The sequence below is a fragment of the Poromitra crassiceps genome, assembly GCF_964638095.1.
Source record: "Poromitra crassiceps genome assembly, chromosome: 2".
In the NCBI taxonomy this organism is placed as follows: Eukaryota; Metazoa; Chordata; class Actinopteri; order Beryciformes; family Melamphaidae; genus Poromitra; species Poromitra crassiceps.
In genome coordinates this window covers 95,618,087-95,641,891 of record NC_139624.1, presented here as the reverse complement: position 1 = coordinate 95,641,891, position 23,805 = coordinate 95,618,087, and the positions used below count along the sequence as shown (strand labels likewise).

The window sequence follows — 23,805 nt, the reverse complement described above, 5'->3', positions numbered from 1 at the left end:
TACAGTGTAACATTACAGCGTAACATTACAGAGTGTAACATTACAGCGTAACATTACAGAGTGTAACATTACAGCGTAACATTACAGCGTAACATTACAGCGTAACATTACAGTGTAACATTACAGTGTAACATTACAGCGTAACATTACAGAGTGTAACATTACAGTGTAACATTACAGTGTAACATTACAGCGTAACATTACAGAGTGTAACATTACAGCGTAACATTACAGAGTGTAACATTACAGTGTAACATTACAGCGTAACATTACAGCGGCCGCAGTAAGTGAAGCTCTGCTCGGCCAGCTCTGCTGCGCCGGGACATTTCCAAAGGAAATGTCCCGGCGCAGCTTGTGTGTGTTGTGACGGATCTGGCTCTCAAAATAGGATCAAGCTCGTGTCTAGTCAATCCAAACCTCGCCACAATAACACAGAACGTCTTTGCACAGAAACATCAAACAAGAAGTCCCAAACTGAATGGGAGCAGCCTACCTGCGACAGCTTGGGGCGAGGACAGCTATAGACGGCCTCTCTCATGGACAGCTCAGTCGGTGGTATGGAAGCTGGCCATCAGCAGCTCCCGTCCAGTAGATTGGGGACGCTAGTTATAAATCATAATCTCACACACACAGTCACACCCATACACGTGGAAACAGAGGATCAATACAGAACTGGAGACCAGGAGCTCAAATTAACACTGGGGGAGAGAGGGCCTCGCGCACCTGAAACGCCACGTCAAATACCATCATAAGCCACTCCCACTTCCCGTTTGACTCTCTTTTGCAAAGACGTAAATTACAATATCATAAGTAAACAACGGGGTCCCTGACAATCACATGTCAATCACACATCACCCTGTGACAGTGGTTATTACAACGTGTAGGAAGAAGGAAGACTGGAAACAATTCTTCTCTTTCAAAAAGCTCACACACTAACCCGGAGTTGGAGGTGCCCCAGAAAATAACAGCAGCTGACTGGTGCCTGGGTTATGCTACAGACCATCTAAACTCCTGGGTTATGCTACAGACCGTTCACTACGGTAGCTTATCTAAACTCCTGGGTTATGCTACAGACCGTTCACTATGGTAGCTTATCTAAACTCCTGGGTTATGCTACAGACCGTTCACTATGGTGCAGTAGCTTATCTAAACTCCCAGTTAACGTTAGCATTGCCTCCATCTTGGCTCCCGGAACAACAACGGAGCAAGTGTGTAGCATCATAACTCTTCCCCCTCTTCCCGTCCCCATTCCTACCCGGCTGAAAACCCGTACGGACACGACAGCACCTCCCTCCAACTAGAAACCAAGGAACACATGAATGTCCCCAATCCCCCAAATCCATATCCCAGCGTTACACTATTGGCCCATTTCCACCGCTGGTATCAGCGCGGCCCCTCCCGGCTAGACTCGCTTTTTTGTCTCATTCCACCGATCAAAAACCTGGACAGCCCGGGTTGAGTCGGGGTTGAGTCGTGCTAGTTTTGGTCCCTGCTTTGTTGAGGTTCCAGCGCTGTGAACCCGGTACCATACGGTGACGTGAAAACACTGCAGATGACTGATTGGTCAGGCAGAATCGTGTTTACTGTATCTACTGTCAATGCTGGTCAATGAGGAGCACTTTGATGACTTTTGAAGCGTCTTCTTCTTGGTCCTCGCTTGTGAAGATTATCTTGCTGAATCTTCATAAACTTCTGTCAACCACAGACCTTATTTCATGCATTTAATCGAAATTCCCACAAAAACCCCATTGCCATCTCTACACCTAAGAACCAGGAAGTGCAGGGACTTCTGGGTAAGCCTACGAAAATACGTCATCCCTGCAGTATTCTATTTTGTATCGTGGGGACAGATCCACATCTCCTTCCTCTGCCCTTGATCTGGAAAGATAGGCCAGTCGAGTGTGTGTGTGTGTGTGTGTGTGTGCGTGCGTGCGTGCGTTTGTGCACATGCACGTGTGTGTGTGTGTGTGTGTGTGTGTGTGTGTGCGTGCGTGCACGTGTGTGTGCGTGCGTGCACATGCACGTGTGCGTGCGTGCACATGCACGTGTGCGTGCGTGCACATGCACGTGTGCGTGCGTGCACATGCACGTGTGTGTGTGTGCGTGCGTGCACGTGTGTGTGTGTGTGTGTGTGTGCGTGCGTGTGCATGCACATGTGTGTGTGTGTGTGTGTGTGTGCATGCATGTGTTCCCCAGTAGCTTGCGGCTATATTGACCCACATTGAGATCCAGGCTGTTGGTTGTGAGGATGATACCCCCCCCCCCCCCTCCCCCCCAGGACAAACCAATTACACTGACCCCTGCATATGCCACAGTCTCTCTCTCTCTCTCTCTTTCTCACTCTCTCTCTCTCTCTCTCTCTCCCTCTCTCTCTCTCTCTCCCTCTCATATCTGGTGTCTCTCGGCCGTATCGTGGCGCTCCTATCGATCGCGCCGTGCATTAGGACGCATAATAGGAACATGAGAGCTGGGCTGGCAGCATGTAACATGTATGTTGTTACACAATACACACACACACACACACACACACACACACACACACACACACGTACACATACTCACACACACAGAAAACACACAATCTCTCTCTCTCTCTCTCTCTGTCTCTCTCTCTCTCTCTCTCTCTCTCTCTCTGTGTCTCTCATGGGACCATGGGATACATATCGCTGACGTTGGCCTTTTATTGTGGTGAATGTGGGCCGTTGGTAACCTGAAATCAGAGGGCTGTTTTATGTTGACATACTTTTATTTTCCAAACTGATACATTTCTAAACTGGCAGCCGCTGACTTCCTGTTATTTTGTACTTTTTGGGGATGGAAATGGTCAGACGATGATGGATGAAGGTGTTTATAAATGAGTGGCTTATATAATATTCCATTGATATTCCTGTTGACTTGCTGCAGAGCAGAGTCTGATCATTGACTGAAGACACGCCCACATGATGTCCCTGTGGAATCCCCCCAAGCCACAGACAACAGGTTCAAACGCTGTTAAGCCATGTATATGACCAGAAATATAAACAAATATCAATCTTAGTAAAAAATATACATCTTCATTATTCATGTATATGACCAGAAATATAAACAAATATAATCTTCATTATTCATGTATATGACCAGAAATATAAACAAATATAATCTTCATTATTCATGTATATGACCAGAAATATAAACAAATATCAATCTTAATAAAAAATATACATCTTCATTATTCAAAAAGTACAATTTAGTTGAGTAAAACAGCTTTAATTTGAAGGTTATAATTCAGATACACATTAAAAAACACACGCTATCTAACAACGTACATCAGGGGTGCCCACACTTTTTCAGCTTGGGAGCTACTTTTAAAATGACCAAGTCAAAGTGATCTACCAAACATATTTATTTATATATATATACAAACTTGGCTGCCACAGCGAGATCTGACTGGCACACCTGTACATCAATCAAGTGGCAAATGGGCCAATTAGCCTATCATCCATCCTCACTACGGCACTATGTAAAAAAAAAAAAAAAAAAAATCCGCCCCCCCCCCTCAATGCCATGCGATCTACCACACTACCTTCGCGATCGACCGGTCGATCGCGATCGACGTATTGGGCACCCCTGACGTACATAATAGTGCAGCAGTGAATGTGTGTGTTATAGTGCAGCAGTGAATGTGTGTGTTATTAGTGCAGCAGTGATTGTGTGTGTGTGTGTGTGTGTGTGTGTGTTATAGTGCAGCAGTGATTGTCTGTGTGTTATAGTGCAGCAGTGTGTGTGTGTGTGTGTGTGTGTGTGTGTGTTATAGTGCAGCAGTGTGTGTGTGTGTGTGTTATAGTGCAGCAGTGTGTGTGTGTGTGTGTGTGTGTGTGTGTGTGTGTGTTATAGTGCAGCAGTGTGTGTGTGTGTGTGTGTGTGTGTGTGTGTGTGTTATAGTGCAGCAGTGTGTGTGTGTGTGTGTGTGTGTGTGTGTGTGTTATAGTGCAGCAGTGTGTGTTAGGGGTGGGAATCACCAGATGCCCACGATACGATACTGAAACGATACTTGAGTCACGATACGATAGTATTGCGATACTGCGATATTTTCGACATTGCGATATATCGATATTGCGATATATTGAATATTGCGATATTTCGATATATTGCTATTTCTTACTTTTTCAACTGCAAATGATGTCCCCAAAGGAAAACTTTGTCAACATCTGGTTTATATATTACAATTTTTCAGTCTGTACATCTGACTTCAACCATTTTATTGCAGCAACATTGTCAAGTAGACAGACCAACAACTTTCATAAAGTCATGTCATAGTTGCATGCACCTGACAAACTGAACTGTTTGTTACAGTCTACTTACAGTCCACCTTAACTGGATGTGTGTGTGGACTACTGTACTTATGTAGTTTTTGCAACTTCACTTCACTTACACAAAACATCTTGTGCAGCCCATTCAGTAATTAGGGAATTTGTAAATTACTGTTATGACAAAACTGTTACTGTTAAAACAAAATGAAAATATGCTACCGTTTGTTTACTGCTGGCCTTGGAACTAAAGTTTATAGTAGCCCGGTGGCCTGGCATGGCCTGCAAATTTTTTTTTTTTTTTTTTTTTGCAATATCGATACTTGGCGTCCAAATATCGATACAATATCGTCAGGCAAAATATCGCGATACTGTGGTGTATCGATTTTTTCCCCCACCCCTAGTGTGTGTGTGTGTGTGTGTGTGTGTTATAGTGCAGCAGTGTGTGTGTGTGTGTGTTATAGTGCAGCAGTGCTGGTCTGTGTGTTATAGTGCAGCAGTGTGTGTGTGTGTGTGTGTGTTATAGTGCAGCAGTGATTGTGTGTGTGTGTGTGTGTGTGTGTGTGTGTGTGTGTTATAGTGCAGCAGTGATTGTGTGTGTGTGTGTGTGTGTGTGTGTGTGTGTTATAGTGCAGCACTGATTGTGTGTGTGTGTGTGTGTTATAGTGCAGCACTGATTGTGTGTGTGTGTGTGTGTGTGTGTGTGTTATAGTGCACCAGTGATTGTGTGTGTGTTATAGTGCAGCAGTGATTGTGTGTGTGCTGTGTGTTTCACTGTCCCACGCCGCAGACAAGAATATCCCACAATGCTTTGCGTCAAACCTGACAGCTCACAGATGATCAGCCTCCAAAACACTGTTGCTATGACAACCAGTCCCACAGCTCCCTCTCTCTTCCCCTCCCTCTCTCCCCCTCTCTCTCTCCCCCTCTCTCTTCCCCCTCTCTCTCTCCTTTATGTAACTCTGACTTGTGAAATTTCATTGATCAGAGGTGTGTGTATTTCTGTCTGTGTATTTCCCTCCCTGTGTGTGTGTGTGTGTGTGTGTGTGTGTATTTATTTCCATCTGTGTGTGTGTGTGTGTGTGTGTGTGTGTGTATTTGTGTGTGTGTGTGTGTGTGTGTGTGTGTGTGTGTGTTTCAAGCTGCAAAAACGGTGTTTCGCCCCCTCTCTTCTTCGTTGGTGAGGAATGTCTGACGTCTCTGTCTCATTTATTATTGAACTTGGAGAGCAGTCAGAGAGTGTATAGAGACAGCGAGAGTGTACCCTGCGGGGCCGAGGGGACGCCAAGGAAACTATAAAGAAGGAAGAGACATCACAGTACCCTGCCAGGCCAGGGGCCGAGGGGACGCCAAGGAAACTATAAAGAAGGAAGAGACATCACAGTACCCTGCCAGGCCAGGGGCCGAGGGGACGCCAAGGAAACTATAAAGAAGGAAGAGACATCACATCACTGACGCCCAGCGTTTCCGTTAGACAGTAGTCACATATTAGATGTGTTTTCATTGATCTTAAAAAACAGTTGATAGCAGGTTATAGCAGTACTATAATTGCCATATTGCTGTAAATTCCCTGCACCAACCATCTTTCTATGACCGCTCAATCAAACGGAACGACGCGAAATGCAAGCTTCAGGGTTAATTCATCTCTCCGTGCCGCCGCGCACAGCGTCGACTTTGGTACACGGCTGCCTTGCATGCTGAGTCTCAGAAACGGCCCCCAAATTCCCCAGAAATCGAAAAAAATCAGCCGTGGCAGTGCTGCTCAACACGACGTAGCCTGTTAAAAGAACACTGGCTTTCAGTTCTCAGATTATGGATACAAGTAACTAGTGTTAACGATCATGGATTCTTAGAGTTGGCCCCACGCGTGACAATCATTTGTAGTCTGCTCTTAATAGCATTATCGTCGTCATTGACAACGTAAGACCCGCTTGCTTTTAGAAAATGCTTGTTAAGGTTTGATTCATGATTCATCTGATCTCTCTTTCTCTCTCTGCATGTTGATATGCAGGCGCCACGCCGCGCGCTACACAGCCACACTCCACACAGCCACACTCCACCTGTTGAGAGCTGCTGACGCAGGCACATGCATTCTGCGTGAATAATTGTGAATTAGGCGTTTCGTTGTATCTTTCACCTCGTAACAAGTCAAGTCAAGTCAAGTCAAGTTTATTTATATAGCCCTAATTCACAAGCATGTCTCAGAGGGCTTCACAGAAAGTATGTCTAGCTGATTCTAGCTAACACACAGTAACAAGAATATACAGAATAAAGATAACATTTGAACATTTGAAGAAAGCAGGAGAGTGGAGGAGGGAGGGAGAGGGAGGAGGGAGGAGAGGGGGGAGGTGGGGAGAAAATAGGAAATGTGGAGGAGGAGAGAACAGAGGAGGAGAGATGAGGGTGCAGGGGAGGGAGAGCCAGGGTAGGGGTAGGGTCTAGGGTTGGGGGATACGGGCCCGGATTAGGGCGAGGGTGGGGAGAAATGGGAAATGTGGAGGAGGAGAGAACAGAGAAGGAGAGGTGGGAGGGTGCAGGGGAGGGAGAGCAGGGGGAATGTGAGAGCAGGGGGAATGTGAGAGGGAGGAGAGGGCAGAGAGGAGGAGAGAACAGAGAAGGAGAGGTGGGAGGGCGCAGGGGAAGGAGAGCAGCGGGAATGTGAGAGAGGGGGGAGGACAGAGAGGAGGAGAGAACAGAGAAGGAGAGGTGGAAGGGTACAGGGGAGGTAGAGTAGAGGTAGGGTCTAGGGTGGAGGGAGGGAGTAGGATACGGGCCCGGATTAGGGCGAGGGTGGGGAGAAAATGGGAAATGTGGAGGAGGAGAGAACAGAGAAGGAGAGGTGGGAGGGTGCAGGGGAAGGAGAGCAGGGGGAATGTGAGAGAGGGGGGAGGACAGAGAGGAGGAGAGAGGCAGAGAAGGAGAGGTGGGAGGGTGCAGGGGAAGGAGAGCAGGGGGAATGTGAGAGAAGGGAGAGCAGGAAGTGGCAGGGATTCAGGAAAATAGGGGAGAAGAGGAGAAGGAGCAGAGGGGGGGAGAAGGAGGAGAGAGCAGGAGAAGGGAGGGGGGGGCGGTGGGATGTGGGGGAGGAAAGAGCATGGAAAGAGAGGAGAACAGGAAGGGGGAAGAAGGGAAGAAGCGGGGGAAGGGGGAAAGAGAGAGGGGGGGGGGGAGAAGATCAGACAACTGACTACTCTAAGCATTAACCAGAGCTAACTGGGACATAGTATCTAGCTAATCTACAGCCTAATCTGGCCTATCCTACCCTGCTCTAGTCTGATTTTAGCCTGAACACTATAACAGGTCAGCCTTAGGCTGTAGCTAATCTATCGCCTACCTAAGCTGTTCTAAACCAACCGGCAGCCCTCGACCAGTGATGAAGAGCACCGATGCCCCCCGACCCGGCCCCCGCCCACATAAGGCGTGGGAGGGAAGGCCAGGCCGGGACACAGCGGCACCCCCTCACCCCCAGTGAACGCAAGAAAACCTTTCCACCATATGGTGGCAATCCACACATGGATCGCCACATGGATTGCCCCAGTGACTTGGCTGAGGAGGAACCTTGTGAGGTCGTTGTGCTAGGGGCCCATTGCTGCGGCCCGGGCGGACCCAGCCCCCACGCGACCCGCCCCCCCAGCCCCCAGCCACCAGCATAGTGACTGAGAGCGTGAGAGCAGGCCACGCGGGGGACGGGCCCACCCAGGCCACAGCAGCGGACCCCCATCCGGGGACTCCCCTCCGAGACAGGCCGAGAGATGCCGGGCTAAACCATGCACAGAGTTTCCGATAATGAAACTCTGTGAATGGTTTATTATGGAAATAAAATTTACAAGAGAACAGAAAATTGAAAATGTAAAAAAGAGTCCAACAGAAGGGATATAAAAATGTAATTTTTAAATTATCCTAAGATCAGGGAAGGGAGTTGAAAATCTAAAAAGTAGAGTCCAAAAAGAAATAGAAAATGTAGTCTTTAAGTGTTTGTAGGTTTAGAGAATACTAGTTAATTAGCTAGGTGAAAAAAGGGGTAACAAGATTGGGAGTTCCATGAGGATGATCTGAGGAATCCATGAGTCCGCGTTGGTGACATGGATTAAGAGGAGGGGAGGGGAGGATAGGAGTCGGAGGTGATGATTAAGAGGAGGGGAGGATAGGAGTTGGAGGTGATGATGAGGCGGCGGGGGGGGGGGGGCTGGGGGGGCGCCCCCCCCTTCCCTTAGGCAAGCAGGTGACCAGGATGATGAGGATAGGGGTCGGTGATGGTGATGAGCCCGGGGTGTCAGACAGTAGAAGGAGTAGTGGGTAGATGGCCTAGAGTGACGACAGGTGGCTAGGGCGATGACGGCCGGACCTAGGGCTGCAGCGGTGGGGTGTACGTCAGGCCAATGAAGGACACCTGAGGGGGAGAGAGAGAAGAGAGCGGGGGAATCTGCGCAGAGGTGGAACTAACTCTATAGACAACAATAAAATTAGGTCAAATCAAAATTTATTAGGATTATTTAGGATGACTAATATTATACTGCTAATTCAGGTCTAGGTAGTCTAGGTCTAAGTTTAGACTGATACTGCTGGCTTGTGATAGCCCGCTCAGCAGTTCAGGACTAGGTTTATTCACCAGCTAAAATCTATCTGAGCTACTGGATCGGCTGATGCCATATTATTAAATTAGGTCAAGTCTAAGTTTATACTGATACTGCTGGCTTGAGATAGCCCGCTCAGCAGTTCAGGACTAAGTTTATTCACCAGCTATTTGATTTTATATCTGAGCTACTGGGTCGGCTGATGCCATATTATTAAATTAGGTCAAGTCTAAGTTTATACTGATACTGCTGGCTTGAGATAGCCCGCTCAGCAGTTCAGGACTAAGTTTATTCATCAGCTATTTGATTTTATATCCGAGCTACTGGATCGGCTGATGCCATATTATTAAATTAGGTCAAGTCTAAGTTTATATTGATACTGCTGGCTTGTGATAGCCCGCTCAGCAGTTCAGGACTAAGTTTATTCACCAGCTATTTGAATTTATATCTGAGGTATTGGATCGGCTGATGCCATATTATTAAATTAAATTAGGTCAAGTCTAAGTTTATACTGATACTGCTGGCTTGAGATAGCCCGCTCAGCAGTTCAGGACTAAGTTTATTCACCAGCTATTTGATTTTATATCTGAGCTACTGGATCGGCTGATGCCATATTATTAAATTAGGTCCAGTCTAAGTTTATACTGATACTGCTGGCTTGAGATAGCCCGCTCAGCAGTTCAGGACTAAGTTTATTCACCAACTATTTGATTTTCTATCTAGGCTACTGGGTCGACTGATGCCATATTATTTAAATTAGGTCAAGTCTAAGTTTATACTGATATTGCTGGCTTGAGACAGCCCGCTCAGCAATTCAGGATTGTATGTACTCAAGAGCTAATAAATATTTCTAGAGAATGACATCATCAAACATAACCATCAAGCACAACCAAATGATTGGGAGAATAAATGGGTTTTGAGTCTAGTTTTGAAGATTTCAATGGAGCCAGCTTCCCTAACTAACACACAGTAGCCTACACACTATAACCTACACATGGAAACAAAATGCTATTTAATAGGAGGAGATGCGTGAAAGTGTAATTTGAGCATATTTCAATACAACTCAAGCTGTGCTGAGAGGGGATTATTTTCACTTGGTGACCGGCAGATTTTAATTTGTGGGACTTTGATGAATGATAACGGTCAAACAGGGTAAGTCCCACTATAATCCATCATATCTGTGCGATATATGTGATGTTGACTGAATTTTTTTTAAATGAAAATGTGCGCTTTTGTTTTCCTAATTATTGGTCTCCAAACAGATCATGGCTCTGTCTGTCCAGCAGCTGCATCTAGCTCAACTCAAGCCCCTGTTTGGTCCAAAATAGAGCTGGATTAGCTAACTACAGTACATCATGATACATGACTGAACAGGGCATCAGTCAACATCACATCATGTGTTTTCTTTAATCAGGTGGAAGCATTTTTCAATCAAAGATGAAACAACACAGATAAGCCTCTTCTAAACATGAAGATCATGTCCGGCTAGCCAGAGCAGGATATTTTCCGGTTTTACCTTTCTAGACATGAGGAGTCTTTGTTTAGAAACAGCTGGAAATGGTCAGTATTCTCTCTGCTGATAGCGAGTAGAGTGGGCGGGGCGAGGCAAGGGGGTGCGATAGCGTGTATCAATAAAAATAAATGTGATATGGAAACAGCTTTAGCGAATCGGTAACCAAACTCCATTCAAAAACATGCCGTTTTAACGGAGGATCCATTCCGACGCATTCAGGCGATAACGTGGGGTGGCAATGTGCCAAAAAAGTGAGCACTTGCTAGGGTTGTCACGGTGTGGTCATTTTCACACCGGGTAATAAACACGTGACAACACCGGTGTTACCGGTTACATCATATAAATATATATAATATAATATAAAAAATAAATAAAATAAAATCCTCAGCTGTCCTCACGGTCCAGTCAGTCAGCTCCTCTCCGCTGCTGTGTTAGCTTGGACGCTCACAGTCACAGCACTGGCTGCCTCACAATACTTGGCTGCATCCAACTCCAGACAACTTTTCAGACCCTCCTGGAGACAATCTTTCTCAGAAGAGACTAACGTTAGCGACAAATCTGGAGACTTTTTCTCACATGGGATTAACATTACCAGCAAGCAGCAGTAAGCAGGCAATGACGATAGCTGGGTAAGTCCCGCTAGCATCGATGCTAAGTTAGCAAAGTACAGGGGGAGTGCAGCTAAAGCACATGGCTAATTAATATGGATGTCAACGTCCATATTAATTAGCCATGTGCTTCAACTGCGCGCTCGCTCCATGATGAGACTAGACCACAAAAGTTAGGCTATATGTCTCGATATAGGCTGATGCAACTCTTGCATTTTTACATAGCCTACAAGACAGACAGGTCGGGAGGAAAATAAACCATTCAAGCCGTTTGCAGCACTTGAGGACACCGTGAGTTTGCTTGTTTAATTCGTTGATATAAGCGATTGCCCGAACGATTAATTAATTAATAGGCTACGTGAACGTTAGCGGGTACTTTAGCCTATGCAGTAGCCTAAAGGTAGTAGGCTATCATATCCTTGTTGCATTTTTAAACTGTCAGATGGGGGAGAAAGAAACGATTCAACTTTTAGTTGTTTACTCACCTAATTTGGCTCTATTCCAAATAATCCAGCCACGTAACTAACGCTACGTCCATTCATGAAAATAATGATCACTGGGACATTAATGTTTTGTAAAGTGCCATTTAACCACCCGCCCACTCAGACATACATGATCCGGATCATGAGCTGCCGGTGTTAAACAACAGCTGTTTTTCCAACAATGTGGATCCTATACTAGGGTCTCAGATGGTCATGATCCGCACTCACAGGAGTGCACATAAGGCAGCTAATTATTTCTAAACATGCAGGCTGACCGGCTAGCAGCTGGTTATAATCAGAGATTTCACTGCATGTTTAGAAGGGGCTATACAGTATGATGGTTTATAGAGACTTACCCTGCCTGCCCCATTCACCTCTGTACAACTGGCACCAATGCAGAATTTGAACGGCGTGACGTGAGCGATGTCTTCTCCTTCTTATTAAGGGTCCTTGCAGGAAGTGTCTGCCTGCCAGGCCAGGGGGCGTTTCACAGGTTCAACTAGTCATTATGTGTTTTTTTTAGGACCTGGCTAATTCTAGGGCTTCATAATGAGTATAATTAGCGGAGCCTGGGTGTAGAGCGAGGACACACACAGACACACACACACACACGTACACACACACACACACACACACACACACACACACCGGCGTCACATCACTGCTCTTAAGTGCGGACCGTGTCATGGTTGATATAAAGTGGTTCAGGCCAGGCGGGCGGACCTGAACACTTTCTGTTTCTGCAGTTATTTCTGCTGCTGCATCAAGAGTTTCAATTCAGAGAAAAGGACTTTGGATGACTTTGTAAAGTGTTGATAGAAAACTTTGTACAGTTTTGATAGAAAACTTTGTAAAGTGTTGATAGAAAACTTTGTAAAGTGTTGATAGAAAACTTTGTAAAGTGTTGATAGAAAACTTTGTAAAGTGTTGATAGAAAACTTTGTAAAGTGTTGATAGAAAAAGTGTTGATAGAAAACTTTGTAAAGTGTTGATAGAAAAAGTGTTGATAGAAAACTTTGTACAGTGTTGATAGAAAACTTTGTAAAGTGTTGATAGAAAACTTTGTACAGTGTTGATAGAAAACTTTGTAAAGTGTTGATAGAAAACTTTGTACAGTGTTGATAGAAACTTTGTAAAGTGTTGATAGAAAACTTTGTACAGTTTTGATAGAAAACTTTGCCAAATGGCAGCAAGAAGGAATGGCAGTCCGTTTGACATAGAGGAACACTGTAAGAACTGTGTTAGTTCATCAAGTGTGTGTTTGTGGCGAGCAGAGAGCAGCTGAGGCCTTGTTTAGACTTGGGCTCGACCGATATGGGTTTTTCAATGGCCGATAGCAGATATATAATTCTAAACCTAACCCTAAAATAAATTAGATCAATTTAATAATAACACATAAGACATACAATTTCTGAATTTAAATGGACATTTATTGAACACTAATGTCTGCATTATCTCTGTTTGCTTAAATATAGATCTGACCTCTGTCTGCAGTGCACTTATAAAAACAATTGATCAACAATGTCCACAGGTAATCACACAGGTAATCACACAGGTAATCACACAGGTAATCACACAGGTAATCACACAGGTAATCACACAGGTAATCACAAACTCAACTTGGGAAAAACAACAACTTGGTGTTGTTGCTTCTCACAGGAAACAGAGAGCCCAACATGAGCATGAGCGCCTGGCCAATCCCGGCGCTTGACAGCTGCGTAGGCGGGCACAGGGCGTGGTTTTGGCGTAACCTACCTGGGTTTCGAAAAAGTAGTAGTGGTAGCATTCATCTTAACTCTTCTTCTACTGCCACGACTTCTGCTGTCGTTCTTTGATAGCATCTCAACAGTAGTCTCGCTGGCCAGCCTCCTCTCCCTTCCGTCCGAGGAGTCTGGCACCGCAGGTCTCCATAACTGGGTTAAACCCTCCCCTGCTCTACTCTGCTCTCCCATTGGAGCGACTGTTTCGGTGGCAGCCGGATGTCCGCTCCCGGCTTATTACAAACTGTCATTGGCTCCGACCACGTCAATCAGAGCGGCTTCCGCCCCCTCCTCCCTGTGTGTCGCTGTAAACAGTGCCCTGCCGGCTCAGTGAAAACAACAACGCTAACTAGCTAGCAAGCTAACGGCAGAAACCTACACGCTACCTCGTTGCTACACGCTGAAAACGGCAAATTGGATTGTTGGAAACTATTTTCCAAGGGCACTGCCGCTAAGCGCCGCCCATCACAATCCCACTATGGAGACCTGCAGCGCCAGACTCCTCAGACGGAAGGGAGAGGAGGCTGGCCAGCGAGACTATCTCAACAGTGACTACTTTATGATAGTGTCCCTAGTGGTGGGAAGTAGAATACATTTAAATGGCAACACTGTCCATTTTGCTAGAGAAGCAGACATGATTATTATATTTTGGCAAAAGCTGCCTGTCTGTCTGATGTCTGTCTGTCTGTCTGATGTCTGTCTGTCTGTCTGTTTCTCTGCTTGTCTGTCTGACTGATGTTTATTTAGCCTTTTTAAATGTTTTATTTCGTCTTTATTTTCTCAGTGTTCATTTCTATAATCCATTGGCAATGTTTAATAATGCTAATATTCTTTAATAAAGAATGCATAGTCACATCAGTGCAAAATCTGTGCACAGTCCACATAGAAAAAAATCTATTTTCATTCCAGCTCAAAAATTCGCTATATCGGCGATTCTCCTCTCACTCTCAAATCGATATCGGTCACCAAAATCCATATCGGTCAGGCTCGACTTGGCAGAGGAAATCGATGCATCTGGCTGTGAGTTTGAGGGTTGTATATCATTAATTAATATGCATGAACATTAATAGCGGGCACTTATTATCTATTTGTAACAAATCGTTATCAGACTCCGATGTCATGATGATAGTGAATGCCAGTGCGATTCACTCGTGTCATTAAAACTTGATTATATTGATAGGCTAGTAGTTGAATGCTCCTATTGTCTTTCATTGTCTTCCATGTGTAAAGTGGGGCCATACTGCTACTTTACACAGCGACACTAAGGGTGTTATAAGAGTCACCCTGGAGCCTGGGTTCACTTTTTACTCAGCTTGTGTGGCTGTCGTAGATCCAGTCAGTAACGTCTCAGTAGGGATGGGCATTTTAAGTCATTTCAATATTAGTACTCTCATTAACTAATGAACCAGTCAGTACAGTACTTGGGTAATCGTTTCTTAGATACATAACGTAATTACTAATAATCTTTATCTTTATTATCTTTATCATAATAATACAGGTGGCCCACGTCCGAGTGGAAACACACAACGTAGTGTTCTCAAGATATCGAGTTAACAAGCTTGAAGATGGCATTCGTGAGGTCACAGTGACCTTGAACTTTGACCTTTAACCACCAAAATCTAATCAGTTCATCCTTGAGTCCAAATGGAGGTTTGAGGCAAATTCGATTCCGTCAAGGCGTTCCTGAGATATCGCGTTAACAAGCATGAAATGAGCTACGTATTAGGGATGGGCGCGAGTACTCGGGTACTCGAGCACTCGTTCATAACGTCAGTACTCGAGTAACGTTTCTGCTGTTCGGGTACTCGCCCCACTCCCCACCCCTTTAAAAATGGTCTAGATCTACGCACACATCGTCATGTGGATCTGGCAGCATGAACTGCACGAGCGTCAAGTCAGCCAGAATGTACAAGTACGTCATCCGCTTTGTTGCTTTCAAAATAAAACGCTTATTGTAACGTAACCTTATTTATTTTGAGTAATGCGATACAGCCACAGTTTCACGCCATATAACATCACAACGAGTATTTTGATACAAGGTTTGCTGCCTCATTCGTTGAAATACCTTTTCTCCTCCAACGTGCATCAATAAGCTACCGTATTTACTTTTGTTTAAGTAACATTATTTTGAAAGTTTTAACCGGAAGTTTTCCATCTCATCCCGAAAATGGTGGCTGGAGATATTCTCCCAAATGAGACGCACGCTTCTTTATAGCGCACCCCCAATAAAACTCATTCAAAACGTTGCACTAGTTTACTGACTACACTGTGGTTTCCCATAACGTTAGTCACAAGAAATGTGGAGAAAGAATCACTTTTTGGGAGATAATCGCTTCATGGTGATCACTATTCAGCTGCAGCTGTAACGTTAATCACACTGGTCAGTTTCCACTTTTTGGCAGAACACCGGACCTTGTAATCCGTGGATTTACGTTAGTGTAACAGTGATCATAAAGTAAAATGGATGATACTGGACAATAACCTGACATTGCTGGACAATGGACATGTATTGGAAATGCCTTCGCTTGTTTCACAACTTGTCTGCTCCAAAGCGCTAATGCCATCCATCCAACCATCGGAGATACTGTCTAAAGGTAGGCTTTAGATGTTCGCTTAGCGTCACCTAATATCACAGTCAGTCCCTCTCCTGACAAAAAATGCTCCAGGTAGCGCTTTTTCATGCAAAAATGCAAACGTTATGTGTGAACAGCCCCATACACAGCAGATTACCCCTGCTCAGTCATTACCATAGTAATCACACAGACCCCCCCCCCCCCCCGTGCGAGTACTCGAGCACTCGTTCATAATAGAAGGAGAGTACTCGAGTATTTAAATTGCTTAAAATGCCCATCCCTACTACGTATGTATATATATGTGTATATATATGTATATAATACTCACGAATGACATCTTCAAGCTCGTTAACACGATATCTCGAGAACACTACGTTGCGTGTTTCCACTCGGACGTGGGCCACCTGTATTATTATGCAAAAAAAGGAAGCTATTATTATTAATTACGTTATGTATCTAAGAAATGATTACCCAAGTACTGTACTGACTGGTTCATTAGTTAATGAGAGTAGTACTAATATTGAAATGACTTAAAATGCCCATCTTTGGTTTGGCTACGTTAAGCAGTTTGGTAGCCCTGTAGAATATCTGTTACTTACTACAGTACTACAGTATATCTAAAGATAGAGCAGGGATAATCTGCTGTGTAGGGGCTGTTCACACACATACTGTAATGGCGTTTTTATGCCTCCACCAGCGATAGCCAGGCATTATGGATTCGGGTTGTCCGTCTGTCCTTCCGATGTTCATTAATGCGATATCTGAGGAACACTTTGATGGAATTTCATCCAATTTGCCTCAAATGTCCACTTGGACTCAAGGATGAACTGATTAGATTTTGGTGGTTAAAGGTCAAAGTTCAAGGTCACTGTGACCTCACGAATGCCATCTTCAAGCTCGTTAACACGATATCTCGAGAACACCTTGACGGAATTTCTTCAAATTTGCCTCAAACGTCCACTTGGACTCAAGGACGAACTGATTAGATTTTGGTGGTCAAAGGTCAAGGTTACTGTGACCTCACGACCGCTCGTTTCATGCTCGTTAATGTGATATCTCAGGAAAGCCTTGACGGAATTTCTCCAAACTTGTCTCAAACATTCACTTGGACTCAACGATGAACTGATTACATTTTGATGGTCAACGGTCAAGGTCACTGTGACCTCATGAACGACATTTTCAAGCTTGGTAACGCCAGTAACACCTTAACGGAATTTCTTCACAATTGGCTCAAACGTCAAAGTCTGGACAGACATGGATGTCGACTGCTCACTTGTTGGTGGAGGCATATATCCGCAGTGCGGTCGTTCTATTTTTTTCATGGGAAAAGTGCTGCCTGTAAGGAGAAATAAGAGGACCATGATAATAAGGTCATTTGATGTTAGCGTAGCAGTTGTTAGCCTAGCTCATTAACTATGCGAATCAGCTGGTTAGCACTTCTAGCAGACAATACAGTGTTGTAGAACAAGCAAAGACTCACCAGATATTTCTAATACAATACATACAGCCATACTGCCTTTATGATCGCTGTTACACTAATCCACTGTGTGTGTGTGTGTGTGTGTGCGTGCGTGTGTGTGTGTGTGTGCGTGCGTGTGTGCGTGCGTGCGTGCGCGCGCGTGCGTGTGTGTGTGTGTCTGTCTGTGTGTGTGTGTCAGCTCCATTGGCAGCCACAGGCTGGAAGCTTGGGGAGTAAAAACTCTTTGATACACTGATGATGGAAGTTATGTCAGTCATGCAAGGAATGTGGAAGAGGGGTGGGTGGGCTCAGTGTGTGGTCATAGTCTCTCTCTCACTCTCTCTCTCTCCCTTTCATTCTCATCAGTGATGAGTGAGTGTGTTTGCAGGGGGGCGAGTTTGAAGTGCAGTGCCCTTTCAGCCACTCACTTGGCTCTACCGGTCCTACTTATAGCCTATGCAGGGAAGGATTTATGACATCACTGATTATGTCATAAATCACTGACGAGACGACTACAGTGCTTATTGATGACATCACTCACTGAGTGACGGTATGAAATAATCCTAAAAATATGACATAATAACATTATGATGACATCATAAGTCATGCACTCATGCCTGCCTCTATGTCTGTGATCAGTGATGTCATAGACTGAATTGTGATGTCATAAGTCCTTTGATGCTGAGGTTATAAAAACGGACGACTGGCTTAACTACTGGACGACTGGCTTAACTACTTATTATTATTATTTCACACTTGGTCTCATTCTCAACATACAGTATGTCTGCTGCCAGCTGTCTCCTATCTGAAGATCAGTTTCTTTGTTCCATCTGTCTGGATGTGTTCACTGATCCAGTCTCCACATCATGTGGACACAACTTCTGCAAAAACTGTATCACTCAGCACTGGGATGTTAATGCCCCATGCCAGTGTCCCATGTGTAACAAGGTTTTCAGCAGAAGACCTAAGCTGCAGGTCAATACTTTCATATCTGAGATGGCTACCCAGTTCATGAAGTCAGCTCAGATGAAAGCCAGTAGCTGGCCAGACATTACATTACATTACATTACGTCATTTGGCAGACGCTTTTATCCAAAGCGACTTACAATAACACACTTTTTGTCAGCAATAGAGCAATCAACTATGGAGCACAGTCTATGACAACTACAAATCCTGAAGGAACAGTGGTACGAGTTTTTAGTTTAGGGTTTTTTTTTTTTTTTTTTTTTTTTTTTTTTTTTAATTACATAAAGAGAGAGAAAGAAGAGAGAAAGAAGTTAGATCAAGAGGGGCCCAGGTGGAGCCTGAAAAGGTGAGTCTTTAGTCTTTTCCGAAAGATCGGCAGTGATTCAGCAGTCCTGACGGAAGGTGGCAGCTCGTTCCACCATTGGGGTGCCAGGGAGGAGAAGAGTCGAGATCGGGATGAGCGACTTTTGAGCGCCCGTAGCGAAGGAGGAGCGAGGCGACCTGCACTGGTAGAGGAGCGAAGGGAGCGGTGAGAGGTTTGGAACCTGACCATAGATTGCAGGTACAGGGGAGCTGACTGGTGTACTGCCCTGTAGGCCAGTACCAGTGTCTTGAATTTGATGCGAGCTGAGATGGGAAGCCAGTGGAGGTCCCGGAAAAGGGGAGTGACATGAGAGAATTTGGGTTGGTTGAATACCAGACGGGCTGCAGCGTTCTGAATGAGCTGAAGCGGTCGGATGTCGGTGGCAGGTAGGCCAGCCAGGAGCACGTTGCAGTAGTCCAGGCGAGGGACGATAAGTGACTGGACCAGGAGTTGAGTCGCTTCTCTTGTGAGGAAGGGACGGATTTTGCGGATGTTGTAGAGGGAGAACCTACAGGAGCGTGCTGTCGCAGCTATGTTGGCAGAGCAAGACAGCTGGTTGTCGAGGATCACCCCAAGGTTCTTAGCTGTTTGGGAGGGCAGTACAGTGGTGTTTTCGATGGAGATGGAGAGATCTGTGAGAGGACAGTCTTTCCCTGGGAGGAAGAGTAGCTCTGTCTTACCAAGGTTGAGCTTGAGGTGGTGGGCAGACATCCAGTCGCCAATGTCCTTGAGACATGCAGAGATGCGAGCCTCGATTTGAGTGTCTGAGGGGGGGAAGGAAAGGAAAAGTTGGGTGTCATCAGCATAGCAGTGATAAGAGAAGCCATGAGAAGAGATCACATAGGCAAGAGATCTGATATAGAGAAGAAAAAGTAAGGGGCCTAGGACTGAGCCCTGGGGGACACCAGTGGTAAGAGGGCAGGATCTGGAGACAGACCAAGGATGTGCCAAACCAGGAGAAGTTCCCTGTGATGTCTGCACTGGGCCCAAGCTGAAGGCCCTGAAGTCCTGCCTGGTGTGTCTGGCCTCCTACTGTGAGACTCACCTGGAGCCTCATCAGAGAATCTCAGGCCTGAAAAGACATAAGCTGATGGATCCTGTGGAGAACCTGGAAGGCAGGGTGTGTAAAGAGCATGATGGACCACTGGAGTTCTTCTGCAAGACTGAGCAGATGTGTGTGTGTCTGCTCTGCACTGTTTTACATCACAAGTCACATGACATTGTTCCTCTGAAAGAAGAGTATAAAGGAAAGAAAGCTGAGCTGGGAAAGACAGAGGTTGAAATGCAGCAGAAGATCCAGGAGAGACGACTGAAGATTCAGGAGATCAAACGCACGGTGGAGCTCAGCAAGGAAGATGCAGACAGAGAGATAATAGGCAGTGTGCAGGTCTTCACTGCTCTGATGCAGTCTGTGGAGAGAGGCCAGGCTGAGCTCATTGAGACGATCCAGGAGAAGCAGAAAACAACAGAGAAACAGGCTGAAGGCTTCATCAAAGAGCTGGAACAGGAAATCTCTGAGCTGATTAAGAGACACACTGAGGTGGAGCAGCTCTCACGCACTGAAGACCACCTCCACCTCCTCCAAAGCTTCCCATCCCTGAACACTGCTCCACACACCAAGGACTGGACAGAGGTCAGTGTCCAATATCATCGCTTAGCATATGAGGGGACTGTGAGGAGAGCTGTGGCTCAGCTGGAGGAGACTCTCAGGAAACAGATGGAGAAGATGCTTAAGGCTGATGGTGGAAACACACCAGATGCTGAGGCACCTCCACGTTCCGGGAAGCACAGTCAGTTTAGTTTCGGCACCCTTGTATTTAACACATTAGACCATTCGGCTCGCACCCTGAAGCACCAGTTCCAGCGTCTGGGCTATTCTTTCTGCAAGCTGAAGAGGGTCCAGCAGTATGCTGTGGATGTGACTCTGGATCCTGATACAGCCCATCGCAAACTCATCCTGTCTGATGATGGGAAACAAGTACATCATGGTGATGTCAAGAAGAATCTCCCAGACAACCCAGAGAGATTCTCTCGTTGTGCCTGTGTCTTCGGAAAGCAGCGCTTCTCTTCAGGAAGGTTTTACTACGAGGTTCAGGTTAAAGGGAAGACTAAGTGGGATGTAGGAGTGGCCAGAGAGTCGATCAAGAGGAAGGGATTCATCACACTGAGACCACAGTATGGCTTCTGGACCATAGTGTGGAATGGGAATACGTACAAAGCTGCTGCTGGCCCTGCTGTCCTCTCTCTGAAGAGGAAGCCTCAGAAGGTGGGAGTGTTTGTGGATTATGAGGAGGGTCTGGTCTCCTTCTATGACGTAGATGCTGCAGCTCTTATCTACTCCTTTACTGGCTGCACCTTCTCTGACAAACTCTACCCATTCTTCAGTCCCTGTCTTAATGATGCTGGTGCAAACTCCGCCCCTCTGATCATCTCTCCTGTCAAACATACATCATCATGCCTCCGTCGACAATAGCCGTGGCCGGAGGCTTTATGTTTTCAGGTTGTCCGTCGTTCATACGTGTAGCAATTCGTGGCCAACCAATTTAATAATTGATTTTTATCGATTTGATTGATTAGTTACTGCAGCCCTACACATGTGCTCTGCTTGCTACAATGAACGGCCATGAAAATGATTCCAACCGGACTGTGCAATAATAACAGAACTGTGAAACGTAAATGGGACGTGCAATATGGAACATGGACTGTGCAATATATCAAATGACCTGAAGGGATATGAACTGGACTGTGCAACATGCATGAACTGTGTAATGTGGATTATGAACTGTGGATTATAATATGGATTATGAACTGTGGATTATAATATGGATTATGAACTGTGGATTATAATATGGACTGTGCAATATATAGAATGGATTGTGCAAATATGGACTGTGCAATTATGGACTTGGCTGTTTTGTGTAGCCCGACCGATACTGGACCTTTGCGGCCGATACCAATATTGGGGAGTAAAATATTCCAATATCGATATATTGGCCGATATTCTTATATTTTATATATACACTATATTATACACTTTTAAACACTTGACAAATATATGACTTGATGTCACTTGAGATATTTAATGTAGGCACTAGGCAATAGGCAGGATATTTTACAGTTTAGAAATAAACGTTATTGTACAAAATGACACCACTGCACTGAAACTTCACTGAGAATTTAATCATAAATAACTACAAATACAAAAACACAAATAGATCAAATATAGATATAACTTCAGTTGAGAAAAAGGATCAAATATACACAACATGCTGTCTATAACTTAAAATATATATACAGTCAAGGGCGTCGGTTTGGTCTCAAAGTTGGTAGGGTTGAGGACGGCATGAGAGGAGGCTGTTTCGGTGGCGCCCGCAAGGGCGCCGGCGAAAAAAATTAGAGGTTTTTGTTTTACCTTTTTTAGCCATATTTAGAGGAATATCTCATTTTAAATACAATTTTTTCGTTTTTTTAACCTTTTTTAGCCATATTTAGACGAATATCTCATTTTAAATCAACATTAGGATTATACTGTTGTGATGTCATTATTCAGTATCTTCTCCTTTTCTCAATAACTTTCATGTCACCACCTGCTCAGCTCTCCTGTCAGCATAATTGTAACTAACAAACACAAACGGTAGGTTTAGCCATGTAATCATGTTCTTTCACAAACAGCCGGTTTGGAAAGAAAAAATTGCCATTGAATCCCACACATCATACATCCTACATTTCTTCCTCCTAAGAGTTGCACGATCTTCAGTCAGATGTCAATCGCCACCATTTGACATCCCAATACACTGTTGTCATCGCGCAAGCACATGGCTACTTAATATGGACGTTAACATCCATATTATAGCCATGTGATTCAGCTGCACGCTGTAATTTGCTAAATTAGCATCGATGCTAGCGGGACTTGCCTGCTTGCTGCTGCTTGCACTGCTGCACTGCTGCGTCACTGCTGCTTGCTGGTAATGTTAATCCCATGTCAGAAAGTCTCCAGATTTGTCGCTAACTTTAGTCTCTTCTGAGAAAGATTGTCTCCAGGAGGGTCTGTCTGCTGCAGGGGAACCCGGAAAACTGTGTGTGTGGGTGGGCGTTTGTTTGGTCATCAGCCAAATGAGCCAATCAAACGTGAGTTTGGGGGGAAAAAATTGGACTGGCCCATTCAGTCAAAAACAGGGGTAAATGTAACTTTGAACATATATGCAAACTAATTTCACTCAATAATGGTCGGGTCAACTCTATCCTTGCAAAATATGGGAAGACAATCTAAATGACCTATTAGGGGTGTCACGGTACACAAAAGTCACGGTTCGGTACGTACCTCGGTTTTGGGGTCACGGTTCGGTACGAATACGGCACGGTACGAAAACGGGGAAAAAAAGCAACAAATCCCAAATTCTGTTTTTTTCCCTTTGAATATGTCTGAATTCTGCTTTTTACGCTATTTTTACCATCAGAAATAGTGTCTAATATGTGGGAATGAATAAATGTCCACTATTTAATAAGATCTAGGCAATCCACACAAAAAGGTTTTACTCTAGAGCAGTGATTTTCAAAGTGTGGGGTGCGCCTCCCTCTCAGATGTCTGTATTCCAGCTGTTTGACAGGGCAAAGGCATTTCCCCCCACTTTAAATCTTTATTGTACACAAGTTTGTAAACAGAGCGCATGTGTGGAGTAGCCTAATACTCCCACCAACCCCTCCCCCTGTTGTATTTGTTTTATGTAGCATTTGCGTTTGATGTAAGCACTAATTTGGAATCCTATCTAAAAGCGGCCACTAGGCGGCAGTGTTTCTTTAGTCAACGTCAAAATACCTACATGTTCAGAAGAAGAATAAAACGGCAGAAGAAGAAAAACTTCTAAACCTTGTAAGATACCCCCACTGTCTGACAGACAACGGGGTGGGTTTCACTTTCCCAGTAAGTACGGGAAAGAACCCTGTCAGCGCCTTAACGTTATTGGATGTGAGTTTTGTTTAGCATAATATGATTACGTTCGGTCATCTAATGGATTATTGGAACATGACAAGGAGTCATCGCCTCTTCCTCACCGCAGCTTGCCTGTCTGCATCCGCAGATGTCTGCTTGACCGCATCACTCATCCCACGCGATGTACAGTATGTTGCTTGTTTACAAGTGAACAGCTTTGTCAGTGTTATGTAACGTTTAGCCGCAACGCGCAACTATAAAGGACTTTGTCGCGGCTACGTAACGTTACA

At 45.0% G+C, this 23,805-nt stretch overlaps 2 protein-coding genes across 2 annotated transcripts in view; both read left to right on the top strand.

Moving 5' to 3' along the window:
- Positions 1-23,805, top strand: part of cdk17 (cyclin dependent kinase 17) — a 107,142-nt gene that overhangs the window by 7,690 nt on the left and 75,647 nt on the right. The window lies entirely within an intron of this gene.
- LOC310770825 (E3 ubiquitin-protein ligase TRIM39-like) lies at positions 18,036-21,058 on the top strand (the record flags this gene model as incomplete). Its single annotated transcript, XM_083631856.1, has 2 exons — positions 18,036-18,291; positions 19,494-21,058. The coding sequence occupies 2 exons, from the start codon at positions 18,036-18,038 to the stop codon at positions 21,056-21,058; spliced, it is 1,821 nt and encodes a 606-aa protein (XP_083487982.1).